At 42.4% G+C, this 20,241-nt stretch overlaps 1 protein-coding gene across 1 annotated transcript in view; it reads right to left on the reverse strand.

Annotated features, from left to right (window-relative positions):
- LOC113407043 (transcriptional activator GLI3) overlaps window positions 1–20,241 on the reverse strand; it is a 248,807-nt gene that overhangs the window by 47,951 nt on the left and 180,615 nt on the right. Inside the window, exon 7 of the mRNA XM_026654133.1 lies at window positions 16,737–16,938. Coding sequence (XP_026509918.1) covers window positions 16,737–16,938 — 202 coding nt within the window. The remainder of the gene's footprint in view (window positions 1–16,736; window positions 16,939–20,241) is intronic.

The raw sequence follows: 20,241 nt of genomic DNA on the forward strand, positions 1-20,241 counted from the left end.
TCCATAAGGGTCCAGCAGGAGAGCGGGGGTATCAGAGCTAAAATTCCAGACTCTCCAGCCACATATGAACAACTGGGGGGGAGGGATCGTAAGCCAAGACCCCCTCCCCGCCAAAACACACACACATACAAACACACAGCCCCTGGGTAAGGGTGGGGGGGGGGGGGAAATTGGAGGCCAGGAAGTGAAGTGTGGAGATGGGGGAGGCAGGGGGGTTTGGTGAGGAAGGAGTTGGGAGTTCTGGGAAGGAACTGGTGGGCAGAAGGGTGTAGGGATTCACTGGAGGAATGATATAAGGACAGAGGAGTCTGGGGGATGGGGCAGAAATCTGAAGTCCCCAAAAACAAAGAGCCCAGACAGACAGCCCATGAGGGGCAGAGGGTAAAGTGGGGGTCTGGGAGAAGGGGTTGGGGACAGAAGGGGCTGGGGATGCGTGGCTGGCGTGAGAAAGCTGGAATCACACAGCTGTGGGGAAGGGTAAATCGGAGAGGAGCTGGAGGGAGCAGGACAGGAAGTATGAAAGATGTGGTGTCGCCAGGCTATAAGGTGGGGATACATCAAGGGGTGGTACTTACGAGAGTACGTGATACCAACTACTCTCTTCTAGCTCCTATCCCACAGGGCTGGCTGGGCTTGGCTTCCCGCTCAGGGCATCACAACCTGGCTGGCTGGGCCAAATCTGTGGGAATGGTGTTGCATGGAGTCACCCCCTGGGTACACGGGGTCACAATACCACTCAGATTTGGCCTGGCCAGCCCCCCATCATCAGGATGGAGGGGCAGCTGGGCCAAACCTGAGCAGCACTGCAACCATGTGCACCAAATTGCAACACCCAGAGAGAAGAACTGAACCCTTTTGCGCATTCTGGTAACCCTAGTTTGGGTCGTAACCCATGGGTTCAGAAACCCTGCTCTAAGCTGAGTGGACCCCTGTGCACCTGCACCAGCTATTTCTCTACCAGTGATTCCACTCCCTCAGTCTCCAAAATTCAGGCATCTCAGACTGAAACAACCAGTAGTTAATGAGGCAGCATAGGAAGAAGGGGTATCAATTAGTTAGTAGATCTCAGTGGAACTACTCAAAAATGGCAACCTCTGTAGAGCCATGAAGTTGACATCCTAACTAGCTCAGACTCCTGCCTCAGAACAATTCTCTCCAACTGTTTCTGAAGACCACTTTATAGACAAGATGACCTGGCTGCGCTCAAGGTCGCCTTTACATAAGATGCTGTCATCAGGAGGGTTTGGCTGATCTTTATGATTTAAAAAAGGGTGGGATGGAAGCAGAAAGGATGAGAGGGATCTTAGAGAACAGAGAGTAGCAGCTCTTTTGCCGCTTTTGAGAAATCACTTAGACTGCTGAACAATACAGTTGATGGTGAAGTCAAAAAAAATCTGGATACACAAAATTGCTAATGCTGAATGAGAATCTGGAATGGATTTCCTGAATCTTAATTAGCATGTTGCAAGTTTAACAAGTCCAGTAATCCAGCCTCTCATTGCTTTCTCTTATTGCAGGGGGATCAAGGCAAGGCTACTAACTTTGTTCCTGTTGTCCTTTCAAAACAACACCCTCCAAATCATCTGGTTCATCTCATCTGTCCCTACCAGGCGCCAAGACAAAATGTTTGCATGGTTGAAAGACCTCACACCAAGCTCATACTTTTTCATTATGGTGCTTTTGTTCTCAAGGAACTCTCTCAGTGAAGGCCGTGTGTAGCACGTTTTGATGCAGAAGCCCTACACTCTCCTGCCTAAAAAAAAAATCACTCAATTACTAGAGTTGTCTTCCACCTCCCCTTTCATCACCCTTTTCTTCCTGGTTGCTTAGTGTCTGCAAAGTCTTCTTAAAGACTGCTGTGATTTTTCATAAGGTTTGTCCTCTCTCTCTTGTAATTCCACATCATGTAATATATTGTGTGTGTTTTTAAAGCATTTCCTTTGGTAATAATCCACAAGGCACTAAAGCAGTGGTCCCCAAACAGTGGGGCATGCCCCCCTAGGGGGTGCAGAGGAATGTCTGGGGGGCCATGCAGCAGGGCATGGGCCAGCCTCGACGGGAGATGGGAGGAGTGCCACCCAGCCATGCTCTGCCCCCAACACAGCTCCGGCCCCAGCCCAGCTCTGCCTCTAGGCACACCTTCTCCCTCATCCCCAGTTCAGCCCCCAGCTCCGCTTTCAGCCAAAACTCCCCTGCTGAGCCAACTGTGCAGTAATGGAGGGGGGTTGCGGACAGATTCCATTACTGGTCGGGGGGGAGGGGATGGGACAGGAAAAGTTTGGGCACCACTGCACTGACTAAAAGTCCTGCTTGAGGTAATAACAACAGTACTTTACACTTACATAGCACTTTCCATGTTCAAAGCATTGTACAAATATTGACTACATCTAGCTGCATAACCCTAGTGCACATAGGCCGGGAGCAACAGGGAACTTTTGAAAAACAAATCCCAAGAATATACTCCAGGGGCAAGCTTGTGGCTGGTCTATGGGGCTGTGCAAGAGCGAAGAGGGTGCAAAGAGCTCTCATTCCTGCTCAGTGGACAACCACAGTCCCAGGTCCAGGTACTCCCTTACCTAAGGACCTAATACCAGCCATGTCACTATACACCCTAGTGTAGATGGGCAGTGATGGGGCCATGCCTTAGTCTTTCAGCCAGCAGACTGAAGGCAGCATGTAGAGGAGCTCACAGTCATTCAGAGACGTTGTAATCAAGGCCATGTACTTTCCCAGTGCCCTCTAAGACAATCTGGCTGTCTCAGATAGAATGACTCGGCGAGCTGTCTCCGGGGCAGAGTCCTTCTCATCCCCAATGACCCAGGCTGTGACTTAACCTTTTATATCTATGTTGATACTGTGTACTTTATTACATAGAAACCTTGTGAATAGAAACCAAGGCAAGAGTAGAATCTGATCAGATAGTGAAGAAGAAGCATGGATACCGCTCATGCAACAGGCCTCAATGAAGTTTTAGTAAATGTTAACTGACCCATTACCCCTATTAAATGGGGAATGCCTTTAATGGCTGGTTAAATTAGAGTACTTGGAAATTGAATTTTAGTGGATCCTGAACATTCAGCCACAACTTGTGCATTCAGATGCTGATATCACAGATTACCTACGTAGAGTATACATGCTGTAATTTGGGTTCCCTATAGACCAGGGGTAGGCAACCTATGGCACGGGTGCCAAAGGTGGCACGCGAACTGATTTTCAGTGGCACTCACACTGCCTGGTTCCTGGCCACCAGTCCAGGGGGCTCTGCATTTTAAATTAATTTTAAATTAAGCTTCTTAAACATTTTGAAACCTTATTTACTTTACATACAACCATAGTTTAGTTATATATTATAGACTTATAGAAAGAGACCTTCTAAAAATGTTAAAATGTATGACTGGCACGCGAAACCTTAAATTAGAGTGAATAAACGAAGACTTGGCACACCACTTCTGAAGGGTTGCCGACCCCTGCTATAGACAATGGTGGGCAACCTGTGGCCCATCAGGATAATCTGCTGGCGGGCCGCAAGACAGTATTTACATTGACTGTCTGCAGGCATGGCTGCCTGCATCTCCCAGTGGCTGCGGTTCGCCGTTCTTATCCATTGGGAGCTGCGGGAAGCAGCGCGGGTCACAGGGACGTGCTGCGGCCACTGGGAGTTGCGGGTGGCCGTGCCTGCGGACGGTCAATGTGAACACTGTCTCTCAGCCCACCAGAGGATTACCCTGACAGGCCACAGGTTGCCCATCACTGCTATAGACCATGTGTGATGGGATTACACTGTATACACACACACACACACACACACACACACACACACACACATATATACATAGGCAATTGGTGTCTTTTAGTAAATGCTGTGTACCAACTTAAGTGAGAAAAAATCTAATGAAAATGATGGACACATTTTATGAGTTAGCCCCACAGTGTTCTTTAAAACTGTTTTTAAAATTGCTGTGCATGGGTCGTGTTGGATTACTCCATGCTAACATTACCAATGTTACTGGGTATAATTCAATGTAACCTGACTCACTGCTGCACGGTGTATAAGAAATGTGTTATTGCTATTTTATGACTGTTTAAAACAGGCAAAAAGGGACAGGACGGTTTGAAAATGAAAAGGATAGCAAAATCTGAGCCAGTTTTTCCAGCTTTGAGAGTGTTAAACATCTACCGCCAAAGAGCTAAGGTACCTGTTCTCCAAGACTGAACAAGTAGCTAAATACAGATTATACAGACAATAAGAAATAAAATAAAAATCTCACAAGTGAAAAAAGAAGGCTCCTGTTACTATAGACCCTGCAGAGTGGTTGGGTCAGCCAATCCTTGCATGCATGCATCAAGGGAAAAGTTAAAAAATATGACTTAAGTCTGCAGAACATTTTAATCTTTTCACAGATTTAATCACTTTTAATTCTAAAATTTATCAATTGTGGCAGACCTAAAAGTATTGGTGTAAAAAAGTCTCCTAAAAGTAGTTATTTCTGAGAGCTAGAAATTCAAAACTATTCAAAACCAATGACTGTTTTCAAAAGTGACTAATGATTTTGGGTGCCTTGATTTTTAGGCAATCTTGGCGATAATAAATAGCATTCACATAAATATGAATAAAGCACAGGTCTCTTTCTTCACAGTGCATGGTAAAGAAGAGAAAATATATACCACTGGATGCAGGGTTATTCCTATTTTGGTTGTAGAATTCATATTTAATATTTTTCTAAAATTCTGTGAGAGAGGGAAAAGAAAAGAAAGGAAAGAAAAAGATGAATGTCTGTACAGTAAAATCAAGGGGAAACTATGTAGAGTTTGTCTTTTTTCTATTGACCTTTTTTGGGGGGGTGGTTGTGGAAGGGTTAGAAAACTCTGTAGTAACTGTACTTTAACTTGCAATGATATTTCAAATCTAATGACAAAAAAAATCTCAGTGACATTTATTTTTCAATATTCTTTCTTTCTTTCCCCCTCTCTAAAGTTTCAAACACCCTGCACTGGAGGTAAAACAGGGCAATGAACTACATTGCAATTACATGAGCACATCAAATTTTAAGGAACTGACTTCAAGAAGAAGAAAAACAGACATTATAATCAAAACCAAACTTTGTGGCTACTTTGTGGCTGTCCTATTAACAAGGTTATCCAGTTTCTAGACACAGCTGTGGATTTTGCCACAAAACAGCTGTGACTCAAAGTTAGGAAAATTCTTTCCTTTTTTATATACGTTGTTTATGTACATATAGATAGACAGAGAGATATACTTATCGTTGGACCGCAATTTGACAAAGATCATGGTGTACACCCAAAACCTTTATAAAACAGACAGCTGGTTGACTTCTCCAAGGTCAGCCATCTTAGCAGGACTTATTTACATAAAAGCTTGCAGTACAGCCATAAGTCTATGCATATATATGTTCTGCTGAGCTTGCCAGTCGTGGGGAAGCTGGCTGCTTCTCTCTCTAAGCTCTACTCCTTTAGAATGCCTAAAGTTTGTACAGAACAGCTTCCATCCAGTAGTTTTAGTTATTTTAAAAATAATAAATTGCATAGCATTAGGACTGGCAATATTATACCATGGATGGGTGTGGTACTGATAAAGCTACATATTTTGTCACACTATCTTCTACTGTTGCATAAAGACCCGAGGCCAATGAAACTGAGGTAGGCAGGATTCAGTGAACAAACAAAGTAGAGCTGCCAGCATCTTGGGTGAAACCCTGGCTCCATTAGAGTCAACAGAAACTTTGCCATTAACTTCAGAGGAGCCAAGGTTTCACTCCTCATTTTGATCTGGATATAGTCTTTTTACGCATTGTTAAGGGATCTTGATACAATTGCAACTGAATACTCTTCGTGCCTTAGGAATGAACTGAGGCAATGATTCAGAAAAGCATCCCTCTGACAGCACCGAAGCACATGCTTTAGTGCTGTTGTGAATAGGGATGGATTTAAGCATGTGCTTCAGTGCTTTCCTGAATCAGTGACCTAGTAATTCAGAAGATGCATCTACAGATGTGCAACTGGCTTAGCTAAATCTTAATAATTTAAAACTGGTGATCAATGTTTTTAATTTCTCAAATGCCTGTTTATGTTTGTTTTCCTAAAGCCAAGGAATGCACTGCAATTCCTTTTAGGGTTTATTGACCACAGGCTGATTTGGAATTAACCTTACCGAATGGTTTTTCATCCGCATAGATTTCTCTAGTTTGGGAAATCCAACTATGGCTTTTATTTATCTGACTCAACGATTAAACCATGTTTGTGTCTAATACAGATAACTTTTATAAGGTTTTTTTTTTTTTTTTTTTTTTTTTTTTACGGTGTTTTTTTTTTTTTTTTTTGCTTTTTAAAGTTCAGTGTCAGATGTTTCTTTCTCTCAGCAACACCTCCTAAGGATTTCGTTGCGTTCTTCAAGGTCTCTAGACCAAATTAAATCATCAGCCATTACATTGTTCTGCTGGGTGCTGGGTAAAACCTCATTGAAGCTGGTATGCATAATAGTTGCCCTTCATTCAATATAAATGTAAAGATATGTCTACACTATGGAGACTATAGTGGTATAGCTACATCGTCATTGGCATAGCTCCATTGAGGTCAGTGGAAGTACACTGATTTACATAAGCTGACCAGGAGCGGTGCCAGGGTTTTTGCCGCCCTAGGCGGCAGCGCTCCTCCTCTGAGCATTTGGCGGCGGGGGTCCTTCCGCTCCGCGTCTTCAGGGCACTTCGGCGGCGGGTCCCGGAGCGAGTGAAGGACCCGCCGCCGAATTTCCGCTGAGGACAGCAAAATGCCGCCCCCCAAATCCTGCCGCCCTAGGAAACCGCCTAAGGTCGCCTAGTGGAAGCGCCGGCCCTGAAGCTGACACTCTGGCTCTTCATAATTTGTTTCTCTTAATGTGGTATTCTTGTTCCAGGAATTTTATAGAAAGTTCAACTAGGCTTTGTAAGACAGCAGAAAAAATTTCTAGTATTTTGTCTTAGTTCTCTACCTGTAGTTCAGTGACATTTATAGCAAACACCTTTTAAACTAAGTTCATGGCTAAGCAGGTTTTTAGTCCTAAAACAGGTGGCATACATCTATTAAATACATAGGAAATCTTATTTGATACTATATATATATTTTAATAGTTATTTAATCTTAACACTGATATTTTATGTTCTGAATATGAAACAAGCTTTGTATTAGATTCCTTAGCTACACTATTATAATTTTTTCTTGGAAAAAAACATTATATTATGCTCTACTACCTAGTTTAAAGGCTATAACTCTGCCAATAACATTTGCCAAATTAGCCTATCTGAAGTGATTTGCTCTGCAGCGACTATAACTACAAAGAGATCCGATATGTATGTATGAACACACATGCCCACACACACACACTCACTTGATATCCTTTCCCCACCCTTAGTTTGCTGCTTTATTTAGAGGCAGAGACCATGTTGTTTTGTGTGTGTGGAAAACATCTACCACCTTCCACGCAAAACACGGATAATCCCCAAAACAATCTAACTGAACCTTATTATTCTGTAAAATATAGATTTCATAAGAAGAGACAACAGATAGAAATCCACTTTAATAGGGCTAGGATTAGACTCAACTTCCAACATTACATTAACATTTGATTTCTGTTCCTATTGTAATTCTCCACTTCTCCACTCCACTGCCATTTATAATTGTGCTAAGGGGGTATAAAATGCAGCTAGTCTGATCTGGTAGTGCTTTACACCCACTTTGCTCAGGTTACATGGTAAAAGGCAGTGGAGAAGAAGACCCTGCATGCTTAAGTGTGTAATGAACATGTACTCTCAACAGGGTGTTTTTCAGTGGAATTGTCTCAGGTCTGAAGTTGGCTTAACGGAGTTGCATGGATGAAAGTGAATGTCGAATTGGACCCATTGTCCACACATTATTTCTCTGCATATTAAGAGAGTTTAAATCCATAAATGAATACTAAAAGTGGCTGTTATCTTATTTAAAGCAGCACAAAATACACATGTATCTATGAGACATCTGTTTCTTTTCTGTGCCCCTAGATCTTGAAAATGACTATACTGGTTTAAACTAAACCTTTTATTTACAATATATTACACACTACTAGCCAGAGACCTTACAGCCCAAAGTGAGTTTTGATGTCTGACTTGTAAAGATCTAAAAATAAAGATGAATAATAATATGGCAAAACACCTTTAAAGCGTGTAGAGTTAACAACGTCTCTTACCTGGTGTGTGAGTGTGTCTTTCTACCTATGCAAACAGTAAGATCTGTGCAACCTCCTGCATTAAGGGATTCCTGTCAAAGTATTCCAAACATACTGTGTTCCACTTGTTCATTTCCAAACATATTCTAGAATTCTGTCCGGCCTTTTATCAGCTCCAGTAAGCAACATATTTTTTTTTCAGATGTGATGATGCATAAGGAACGAGACATAGAATATAGATAATATTATAATGCCATCAATAGTAGGGCCTCCTCTGGAATTCTGTGTGAAGTACTGGTCACCCCATTTCCATTGTAGAACAACGGGGATTTCAGAGAAATCCAACAAGAATGATCAAGGGCCTGGGAAAACTCTCATAAGAGAGATTGAAAATAATCTTTACTTTACAAAAGAGACAAATAAGAGGAGGTGAGATAAAAGTATATAAAATAATTACATGGGGAAGGTAGACTAGGAACCTCTGTTCTCCGTGTCTCATAACACAGGAGCAGAGGAAACACTTTTTTCACTCAGTACATAAATAGCCTGTGGATCTCACCACTGCAGGATGTTGTTGAGGCCAAGAACTTAGCAGGATTCAAAGAGAGATTGGATGTTTATGAGGATAACATGAATATCCAGTGTTATAATATTTAATGCTAAAAATAATTTTAAAAGGGATATAATATCTCATGCTTCATGATGTTCACCCACCTCTAACTATGAGGGATTTGGGAACTTCATTGAGGACAGATTATCCTCTGAGATGGCCTCACTTTTGGTCCACGTTACTCTCATTTGCATCATCTCTCTTCGGTCTCCCCTTTCCTGTTGATTTGTGTCCCTTTTTATGTGTGTAGAGGGAAACTGATCTTCGGCATCCAGGTCTTTCCCCATGTGTCGGCCAAAGGGAAACTAATATGTGATCATATGAATTTAATCAATTTCCCATTGCAGTTGTTTCTCTCTCTCTCTATATATATATACATACACATATATAATTCTAGTCAGTTTCCCTCTTCCAGTATTTTACACAAGGAGCTTAAATGCAAAGGGAAAATTATTAGGAATCTATTCACTTGTGCCTTGTAGAAGCACAAGCCCTACCCTCCACTGCTACAGCTCATTCCCCCTCTGCCCCCCAACCCCTTCTCCTACTGCTCAAACTTACACTACAGTTCAGCTTGCCTTTTCCCCCATTACTTAAATCTTCTCCAAGGATGTTCAGCTTCACTTCAGCCTAGCAGCAAAGTGATATTAACCAGATCATGCAAACTCTGGCTATAATTAACCAGATCTTGTTAATTTCACTTTTCTGCTCCAATCACATATACAACTGAGGGGCAGAGGAGCAGATCCTGGGGGAAAAGAGCTGCTGTGTTTTCTCAGCTCCTTGCAATCATTGGAAAAGATCCCAGAGGACTCCTGAACAAATACAAAAATCAATTTTAAGGTTGGTTATGTGGCCAAATTCCGCCCTCAGTTAAACTTGTTAGATGCAGAGTAACTCCGTCATGGTCAGTGGAGCTACTCCTGATTGAAGCAAGTGCAACTGAGAGGAGGGTTTGGCCCAGATGCTGAAGAGTGACTTGGCAAAAATGGTACCATAAGAATGGCCATACTAGATCACACCAATGGTCCCTCTAGCCCAGTATCCTGTCTTCTGACAGTGGCCAGTACCAGATGCTTCAGAGGGAGTGAACACAACAGGGCAATTTGTTGAGTGATCCATCCCCTGTAGCACAGACCTAGCTTCTAGCAGTCAGAGGTTTAGGGACACCCAGGGCATAGGGTTGCATCCCTGACCATCTTGGCTAGTAACTACTGATGGACCTATCCTCCATGAACTTATCTAATTCTTTTTTTAACTTTTGGCCTTCACAACACCCCTTGGCAATGAGTTAAACAGGTTGACTGTGTGTTGTCTGAAGTAGTACTTCCTTACACTTGTTTTAAACCTACCGCATATGGATTTTATTTGATGACCCTTGGTGCCATAAGGATGCTAGGGGCTCTGTGCTAACAGTGATTTCTGGATGCTAAAAAAGCAATGTTCTAACATTTTAGGCTTATTAAATACCCCATAACCTTTTGGAAAAGAGTAGAGTTGGCAACCTTAATGTCATGGGAAGTGACTACCACCTCCAAGCCCATCCTACTAGGCCACACTGCCTCTCAGCAAGAAGTGTTACAGCAGTTCAACATCTAATAATTGTTCAAGTAGTAGATACTACATATAAGTGCATCCCGACAAATGATTTATAGTAGGGGTACTGCATTGCATGACTGAGGAAGGTAACCAAATAAAGGATTATCCTCATTGGATGTTGTTTCATTTGGCTCCTTTGTGCATAATTCTTTCCAGCTGCAATGTAAAACAGGCATTTTCAAATTTACAAAGTAGCAGTTCTAGCTGGTGAGCTAAAGGAGAATCTCCATTAGCTATCAACAATAGCAATAGCAACATCTTCTTTCAAGTGTGCAGCTAGTAGACAGGATAGAGTATTACATTGCCAGCTGACAATGACAAGACAAGCCATAACCTATGCTTATTGTGCTAAAATATTATTTATTTTTTGTACTGCAGTAGCATCTAGTATCCCCATAATATGGACTTCATTGGGCTAGGCACTGCAGACCAAACACAGACCAAAAAGATGGGGCTTTTTTCATTGTTATTTCATCCCCAACCTCCCAATCTCCCCCTCACCCCCTCACCCCCCCACACACAGTTTGTTTCGTCTACATGTAACCTACAATGTAAGTTCTTTAGGGAAGCACATGTACTTTTAAATGCTTGTGCAGTGTCTAGCACAGTGGGGCCTGGTTCTGCATTGGAACCCTAAGGCACTGTCTTAATACAAACCGTGCATGAATGCGCATGCGCGCACACACACACAAACACACACACACACACCAATATCAAAAGAATGTTAAGGTTGCAAAGTCAAGCACTCAAAAGTTAAGAAACGACAGAATTAAGGTTGTCTATGTAACCTTCATTCAGCCCCTTGTATGCATGCACTGTGATACAGTCATTAATAACATGAATACATACTATAAAAAGCGACAAAGAGTCCTGTGGCACCTTATAGACTAACAGAGGTATTGGATGCATTTGACGAAGTGGGTATTCACCCACGAAAGCTTATGCTCCAATATGTCTGTTAGTCTATAACAGGGGTCTCAAACTCGAATCACCAGGAGGGCCACATGAGGACTCGTACGTTGGCCCGAGGGCTGCATCACCAGCCTCCCGCTGTCCCTGCCCCCCCACTCCACCTCCGCTCCTGCCTGCGGGGTGAGCAGGGGGCTCAGGGCAGGGGGTTGGGGTGCAGGAGGGGTGTGGGGTGCAACAAGGGGCTCAGGGCAGGGCGTTGGGGTGCAGGAGGGAGTGTGGTGTGTGGCAGGAGTTTGGGGTGCAGCAGGGGGCTCAGGGCAGGGGGTTGGGGTGCAGGAGGGAGTGCGGGGTGCAGCAATGGGCTCAGAGCAGGGGGTTGGGGTGCAGGAGGGAGTGCAGGGTGTGGCAGGAGGTTGGGGTACAGGCAGGAGGCTCAGGGCAGGGAGTTGGGGTGTAGGGTGCAGGAGGGGTTCGGGTTCCGGCCCGGCGCCGGTTACCTGGAGCGGCTCCGGGGTGGCAGGGGCATGCATCAGGGCCAGGGTAGGCTCCCTGCCGGCCCCGGCCCCGTGCTGCTCCGCTCCAGGAAGAGGCGGGCACCGCTTCCCTGCGGCCCCGGGGGGAGGGGGAGCAGAGAGCTCCCTGCTCTGCTCTTGCCTATGGGTACCTCCCCCGAAGCTCCCATTGGCCACGGTTCCCCGTTCCCGGCCAATGGGAGCTTCAGGGGAGGTAACCACAGGCAACAGCAGCACACGGCGCTCTCTGCGCCCTCCTCTCTCCGGGGCCACAGGGACACGGTGTCTGCGACTTCCCGGAGCAGCGCAGGGCCCTCAACACCATGTGGTTGGCAAATCCGCAGGCCGGATCCAAAGCCCTGAGGGGCCGGATCCGGCCGGGGGGGGACAGGACGCGGCACGCTGGGGAGGGGACGGGGGGGCAGCGGGGAGCTTGGCGGGCCGTAGGGAAGAACCCCGCGGGCCACATGCTTGAGACCCCTGGTCTATAAGGTGCCACAGGACTCTTTGTTGCTTTTTACAGATCCAGACTAACATGGCTACCCCTCTGATACATGAACACATACTGTTTTTTCCACAGGACCCCTACCTCATTCAACGCACAGGATGGACAGTGCTCACTTAATGACTAGGTATTCAATATTTAGTTCAGTGTGTGATCCCAAGCTTCATTTAGTGCACATTATTCACTGGACACAGAAGTAGTAATTTCTTCATCAGTTTTTCTATGGTGCGCATCACTATAGTATCTGATTTGTTCACAAATGTTAATTAAATTATGTTCTCTCTCTCTCTCTCTCTCTCTCTCTCTCTCACACACACACACACCCATGAGATGAGGAGGTGATATTATCTGCCTTTTATATGTGGAAAACTGAGGCAGAGAGATTAAGGTCAAAATTGTCCACTAATTTTGTGTGCCCAATTTCAAACACTTAGGGTCTGATATTTCAGAGTACTTAGCATTATAAAGAAATTTCTATGTTCAAATCACAGCTCCCATTGAGTTCCGTTGAAGCTGTGAGTGCTCAGCACTTCTGGAAATCAAACCCCAGGGTCTCAAGTCAGGCACCCAGAAAATGAGGACCACACAGTTAAAGGCCACCTGTGAAAAGTCTGCTTTAAGTGAGTTGCCAAGCATCACACAGGAGCTCTGTGGCATAGACACAGATAGAATCCAATTATCCAGAGCAGAATTAAACTGCCTTATCCATGAAGCCATCCTTTCTATTCCTGCAGTCCCCTGCCTCATTCACTACACACCTTCCAACTTCTGTAACAAATGAGGCAGGGGTCGTTCAGACAACAGTCTCCTTCACTTCACAACCCTGATGCATCCTCTGAATAGGTTTAATCCTGTGCACTGAATGAGGCAGAGGTCGTGTGGAAAAAACAGTATGTGATCATGTAATTAAAGATTTGTGTCGTAAATACAAAGGGAGGCTTAATTCTGGCATTTGCTAATTTTGAGTGTTTTATTGTGCAACCTTAATGTTCTATTCATGTAGATTTTTTAAATGTAATTTCTTAGGTATTTTAAAGAGCAAACTACTTCTTTGTCTCAATGTACTCCCTTCAACACTGCCCGCCACCCCCCCCAGTCTGGCTCCTGTCCTCTTGCATTCAAGTCAGGCTGCTTCTTTCGCCAAGATGCCTGAGAACCTGCAAAGTGAATACTGAGAGCAATGGAGAGACAAGGTTCCTCCTACGAGTGATGCCCAGCACCACAGCAGCCCACAGAAGCAGTTACAGGGAAAGGCCTGATAAACCTCTATGTCCCTAGGCTGTAGCATATTCAATACAGATGGAACCTTTGCAGAATTAAGCAGCTAAACTCTAACAAGTCTCCACTGAGCATATATGGACTGAGAGTTTTAAAAGGCTTATAACTTGGCTAAATTTGGTCAGATTGATTCAGGAACAGCAAAAGGCACATCCCTGGCATGGGGACAACCACCCAGACAAATTTCAAGCACTTGTTCCAAAGCATGAAGGTGCTAGACCTGCTCAATTCTTGGAAATGGCTGGATTTTTGCTGACATTTTTTCAGAAAAATGTAGCCTCATGCAGACAACCAGCATTAAAGGTTTCATCCTGAAAGGTTTAAGATTGGCAAAGTTATAAGCAACTGAAAACAGGGTCTTATCATGAGAACCTTTGGCAAACCTTCACTAAAGGTGGCACCACCAGCTTTGCTTGTAATAATAATGTGTCTTCAACCCTGAACTATAAAACCCTTATTGCAACTTTGAACTACATCTACAGGACTACTGAACTACTGCAATCCTGAACTATGAAATGTACTTACTGCAACTCACTGTGACTTTAGATAATCTAGTCAACACAAATCGGACACATGTTGCTGTGTATTTAGGTTTAACTATTTTGTAGACACATTCACATAAGAAAAGTTAAGGGGTGTTATCGATTGTTTAAAACATGGTTTTGAAAGTGCTAAACAAACAATTAAGATGCAATGTCAGAAAAAGATCTCGAAATGTGCTGGGTAACCCTTTAAAGGATCTCAAGATCTGTTCCCTCTCCTTTTCCTTGTTTCCAGTGGAAAGGATGTAACAATATGTTTCCCACTTCTGACATTGAACATTTATAGTCTTATCAAAAAAGAAAATGATTAAATGGTGTGAAATTTTCCATTACACATGCTCAAAAAATATGAACACAAAATTCTGAAAACCTTAAAAGTGCATAGGCTCAATCTTGCAAACCTTATTCTCTTCAGTAATGTTAACTCACATGAATAGATCTATTGGGCCTAATCCTTAGGACTTTACTCAGTTTTTGATCAGTACTTATTCAAATTCCTCAGCTGCCTTGAACAAAACTACTCATGTGAATAAGCACTTGCGGGAGTGCCTTTTGTGTTTGCGATCCTATACGTCAAAAACAGTGGGACCAAATATTTTCAATCTTGGGGAGAATATTTACCCCAAGGAAGAGACTAACTATTCCAAGTTTCTCCATAGAATTTCTTCCCCACAGTTATATACAATGGAGAAGGAGGTTCATAAGAACCTAAGAATGGCCATACTGGGCCAGACCAAAGGTCCATCTAGCCCCGAATCCTGTCTTCTGACAGTGGCCAATGCCAGATGCTTCAGAGGGAATGAACAGTACAGGGCAGTTACTAGGTGATTCATTCCCTGTTGTCCAGTCCCAGCTTCTGGTTCATACTGGAAGTGTCATTCCCTCCTAACAACAGTGGGAATAGTATGCCTCTATAGTACATATATTTAACAGATGTGGCCAAAAATCACTGCCAGCTACTGATAAAAGTCATATTCCACAGCTACAGTACTTGGAAATTGGAACTATGCTTCGATGGATTGCCGAGTTGTATTTCAGAATTATGACATCATACCTGTAAAACACTATATAGCTATTCAAGTACAGCAGAGCTTTGAAATATGACTATTTAAAAAGAGGTGTTAAAAACAACAGCACTTTTGCTTATATTAAGTATTTACAGTACTGTCACTTTAAATGTCTGCCAGAGTCATGTTTTCTAAACACCACTTGCACTCACCATCTTCTCCAACAGCGTAACATCCCATGGCCAGTTTTTGAAGTTTTAAGTGTGTCTTTCTTGTTGGAAAAGCAGGTTTGCACGTTGCCAAAAACTGACCTTTTAACTCTCAAGAAATTGCTATGGGGACTTGCTCTTTTCCCCAGCTGCAAATTGAAGGTGGAGGCTGCTTTTAAGCCAGGAATCAGAAAAAGTCTTTGTTCGAGTGCCATAAATGCAAAATCAATATTTTCTGAGACTTTTGAGATTTTTTTGGAATGCTGAAGGAACTTTTTCAGTTAAAATTTAGTGATGTCACAAACACTTCAAGGTCCCCGCTTTTGTTTCTTCTTTGTTCTGCCTTCCCCCTTCATTACTGACACCTTTTTTTAGTTTCTTGATCTCCTTTTATTTTGTCTGCTTTTGCTCTCTTGTTTTTTCTCCTTCTGTCCGGTTTGCTTCCTTGTCCCCCTTCCTCTTCCCCTGCAAATTCTCTCCAGCTCTCCGCTCTACTCTTCTTCTCTCAATCCCATGGTTCCACCATTCTACTCTTGCTGATTTGTTGCATGTGCAAATGAAGCAGCAAAGTGGAATTCACAAGCTCTATAGTGAGTAGCTCCTCTACTTTGTCCCATGTGCAAATAGTGAAGGAAAATATAATTGACCAGGGAATAGAACGGAGGTTCCTTGTTGTGCCTGGATAGAGACATTGTTTGCCATACTCTTGCAAGTGTGTTGGGAGCTGCTTACCTTATTTTAAGGTATGGTATCCTTTTATCTGGAAACAGACTACTAACCATAAGAAATATTTCTTAGGTGAAAAGGAAGATACATGTCATCTAGCCTTAGAGAGACTTACCTTTAAATACACACAGTAGGAAAGCTATCAGACAAATATCTAGGGGTTTAATGATCGTATCAGAAAGCACTTGAGCTTCCCATTTTTGATCACAGTACCACTGTTGTGTTGTGTTTATGGGCAGGATTTTCAAAATCATTTAAATGACTCAGGTGCACAAGTGCCAATCCCATCCTATGTCTTTATATCTGAATATTAACCTCTCTCTGTGTGTGTGTATATTTATACACCATTATTGCCCTTTAGATTGAAAGTTACCTCTAGTGAATAATAAAATGTCTCAAAGTTCTCTATTAGTTACTTTTCCAAGCAAGAAAGAAATATTTGGCGCTATAAATTTAGCTCCAGTCAAAAAGATAGATGGTATAGACACACAAAAATATACATATATATATACATATAAAGAGAAACATGTGTGTGTATATTTGCATCCATGCAAGTTTATGGTATAAGAGAGATAATACAGCATTATACACACACAAAAATGCTGTAACAAACAATTAATCAATACTTTGCAGAATTTTTACCTTATTGCACTTGCAGATAAATGGCCATAGGAACCACTAGCTGAAGAACTGCTACGGGAATTATTGAGAATTGTGACCAAGGAGTTTGGAGATGTCCGTATCATGGTCTGAAGGTCAAAGCTATGATCAGACAGGGGCGATATGGACAGCGTACGCTTTCGGCTTGGTCTAGTTGACAGCCTTGGACTCGGAAACCTGGCACCTGTTATGTAAACAAAAATAATTATCTACCAAAGTACTCTCCCCCGTTTATTTATGACTCCTGGCGATGGGTATAAAGAGTCACAACATGCTGTGACAAGCCCACTCTTTCCACTGTGATCTACTGGCTACAATTGAGGAAAATTAGGAAGAAAAATTTATCTTCCTGTGGCTTACCTCAAGGGAGCTCTGTTTATTAATGTGCAAGCAAAATGATAAATTGCTAAACAAAAGGAAAAGACTTTTATATGTTATCCCTCTCATTTCTGGTGATTTATGAATCTGATGGCTGCTTAGACATTCACATCATTAATTCAAGCCCAAGCGATGAGACAGTGGCTCACATCGGCGCTCCCTGAAACCCCTGCCACTTCAATGCAAAGAGCCAAAAATAAACTTCTAAAATACAAAATAGAGATTAAGATGCAGCTTTCCCTTTGCTGATCATAATTCCGCCTGGCCAATGCTAGCTGCAAAAATAAAAAGGATGAATAAAATAATGCCATAAAACAATGCTCTATCAACAGAAGTCATCAATTCGACATTCACAGCATTAGGCTAAGAGACATTAGGATTTTATTTCAATTTTTTCAAGTATCTAAGGAGATTTGTGGGGGAGGGTGTATCCATTTTTTTAAAACTACAGTTTAAGCTTTTCAGAGCAGGGCATGGGATTCAATCCCACATCTTCCATTAAAATGAACAGAACATGAATGGCTAAATTCTCTGTGGCTTTGAAAACTTTCACTATTGGGTCTGTACTCCTCCTGACCTGTAACCACAATTCTATCAATGCTAAAGGGAGATATCACCTTCAACTTCATCTTAATATTGATTCATCTAATCCTCCATTTCATTGTAATCAAAGTTCTAGAACCAAATTATGTGTATTGAAAATAATACCACCTGTACTTCTTATTTCAATCAAATAAACTGGCAATATTGGAGCGTGCCATGTAATTTTGATGTCCAGGGCCACACACTCTTGGTTCAAGTCCTATTTTTCTAACTGGATGGCTTGCAGCTCTATGTAACTTCTCAACAATTTAAGAGTAGGTGACAGGTTTCTGTTATCTTTTCTTCATACTTCCCACTACTTGGTGCTCTAGACCAGTGGTTCTCAAAGCCGGTCCGCCGCTTGTTCAGGGAAAGCCCCTGGCGGGCTGGGCCGGTTCGTTTACCTGCCGCATCCGCAGGTTTGTCCCTCGGCCCGCGCCGCTTCCCGCAGCCCCCATTTGCCTGGAGTGGTGAACCGCGGCCAGCGGGAGCCGCGATCGCCGAACCTGCGGATGTGGCAGGTAAACAAACCGGCCCGGCCCACCAGGGGCTTTCCCTGAACAAGCAGCAGACCGGCTTTGAGAACCACTGCTCTAGACCTCAATTCAGCAAGATACTTAAGCATGTGTGTAAGTTTAAATAAGTGAGTAGTCCATTGACTCCAACAGGACTATCTATGTGATTAAAGTTAAGCAAATACTCAAATACATAGTTGATTCAGGGCCTTCATTACTGTTATAGACAGCTGATGTAGAGATCTGCTCTTTTCCCAAATTTCCTGATGTTCTTTGTTTACACATTTCATGGATATGTTCAACTAAATGCTTGCTAATTTTATTGTTAAATATAGTAAGACTGACATTTTCATTTTAGGCTCTCTCACTTTGCTTTTCTCCTGCTGGAGATCTTATTTTGAGGTAAGCTGACTTTGTATTTCATCCATTTCTAGGGTATGCTTGCAATCCAGATGTATTCTTTGACTATGATTTGTTGTTTTTTTTCATACATTATTTCAATTCTCAGTTCCACTTACTAAACATCTCCAGAATTCATGATTACTTAACAAATGTTGCGGCTAAAACTACGGTGGTTCTTTCCTGTCTCAATTCTTCCTATAGCTTTCCAACTAATCTTCCTACCACTACTCTGTCTAACGTGCAAGTGGCACAGAATCACAGGGCTTGTCTTAATTTTCATTGCTTGCAATTTTCTCACTTGACTCTTCTCCTTAGACATCTGTATTGGTTGCCCTTTTTTGTGTGTGTTCAGCCAACATTCAAAATCTGGCATTTAAAGCCACTGTTTTATGGTTGATATAATTCTGTGATCTGATCTCTGTTTATACTCCCCCTCATAAACTGGGCTTAATTTGGAACACTCTTTGACCTTGGCTGCTCTGCTAAGACTGCCAACAAGGGTATGAATTGTCTTTGGGATCTGGGTTCAGGGTTTGGGTTCCCCCCCCCGATCTTTATTCCTCCAGTCTTTCACTGGATATTCATGCTGCTGAATTATCATTTAAAACTTCAGCTTGAAGATTTTATTTTTCCCCTCGAGCTACTTCAAGCTATTTTACTAAATCTGTTTTCTCTCTCTTTTTATGAGCTTGTTATTGTACTGTGTGTACGTCTGCTACTTTATTAAGTGCAGTGTCTTGATACTTCTAAAGCCTGATATGTTTTATCTCCATGAAAGTACAAACATTGATTAGTGGCTATAAAAAGTTGCTATGCATTTACTAAGGATATACAAGATCCATGTGATAGTAAAAGAATAACTACATAGTAATATTTTGCATTTATTTAGTAGTTTTCATCTATACCTCTCATGTGGGCCAGATTCTCAGCTGATATAAATCGGTACAGCTACACTGAAGTCAATGGAGTTATGCCAATTTGCATTAGTTAAGGAGCTGGCTCAAAGCACTTTAAAAGTGAGTTATTATTATCTCCATTTTACCAAGTGGATAACTGAAGTACCGTCATCCAGAGTGAAACATCAAATGAGTGGGGCAAACAGGACTCTTTGCACAATCCACTAGACCACAACTGAACACTAAATGGTCTGTTATTCACAGCATTGTTATTGTCGTTATTTATAATCCTCCTTGCTATGTTCTACGCCAGCTGACACACACACCCCTTGTAGTCACATGGATAAAAGCATCAATCATTTATTTTCCTCAGATTGATAGGAATGGGATTGATCACAAGACACTGGACATGCTCATGATGAGGGAAGCATAGATCACTTTCTTTGGATAAGCGTGGCATTGTTTCATGTTACAGTTCTGTTTTTAACATGAGAATCCTGACCTCTGCATAGGGATGTTACTAATGATAATTTAGGAAAGATTTTAAATTCAATTTTTAGGACGTAAGTTTAAAAATATTTATTCTGACTGATCAGAATTCCAGATCTGAATGTGTATAGATAGAGGTGACTGCCATTTACTTGATGTAAGTGTCCTCTCCTTGGGAATTTGTTAGAGAATTGCCAAGAACAGACTGACTGTTTCTGATACTGA

This window comes from Terrapene carolina, unplaced genomic scaffold (genome assembly GCF_002925995.2).
Source record: "Terrapene carolina triunguis isolate 2854851 unplaced genomic scaffold, T_m_triunguis-2.0 Scaffold182, whole genome shotgun sequence".
Taxonomy (NCBI): Eukaryota; Metazoa; Chordata; order Testudines; family Emydidae; genus Terrapene; species Terrapene triunguis.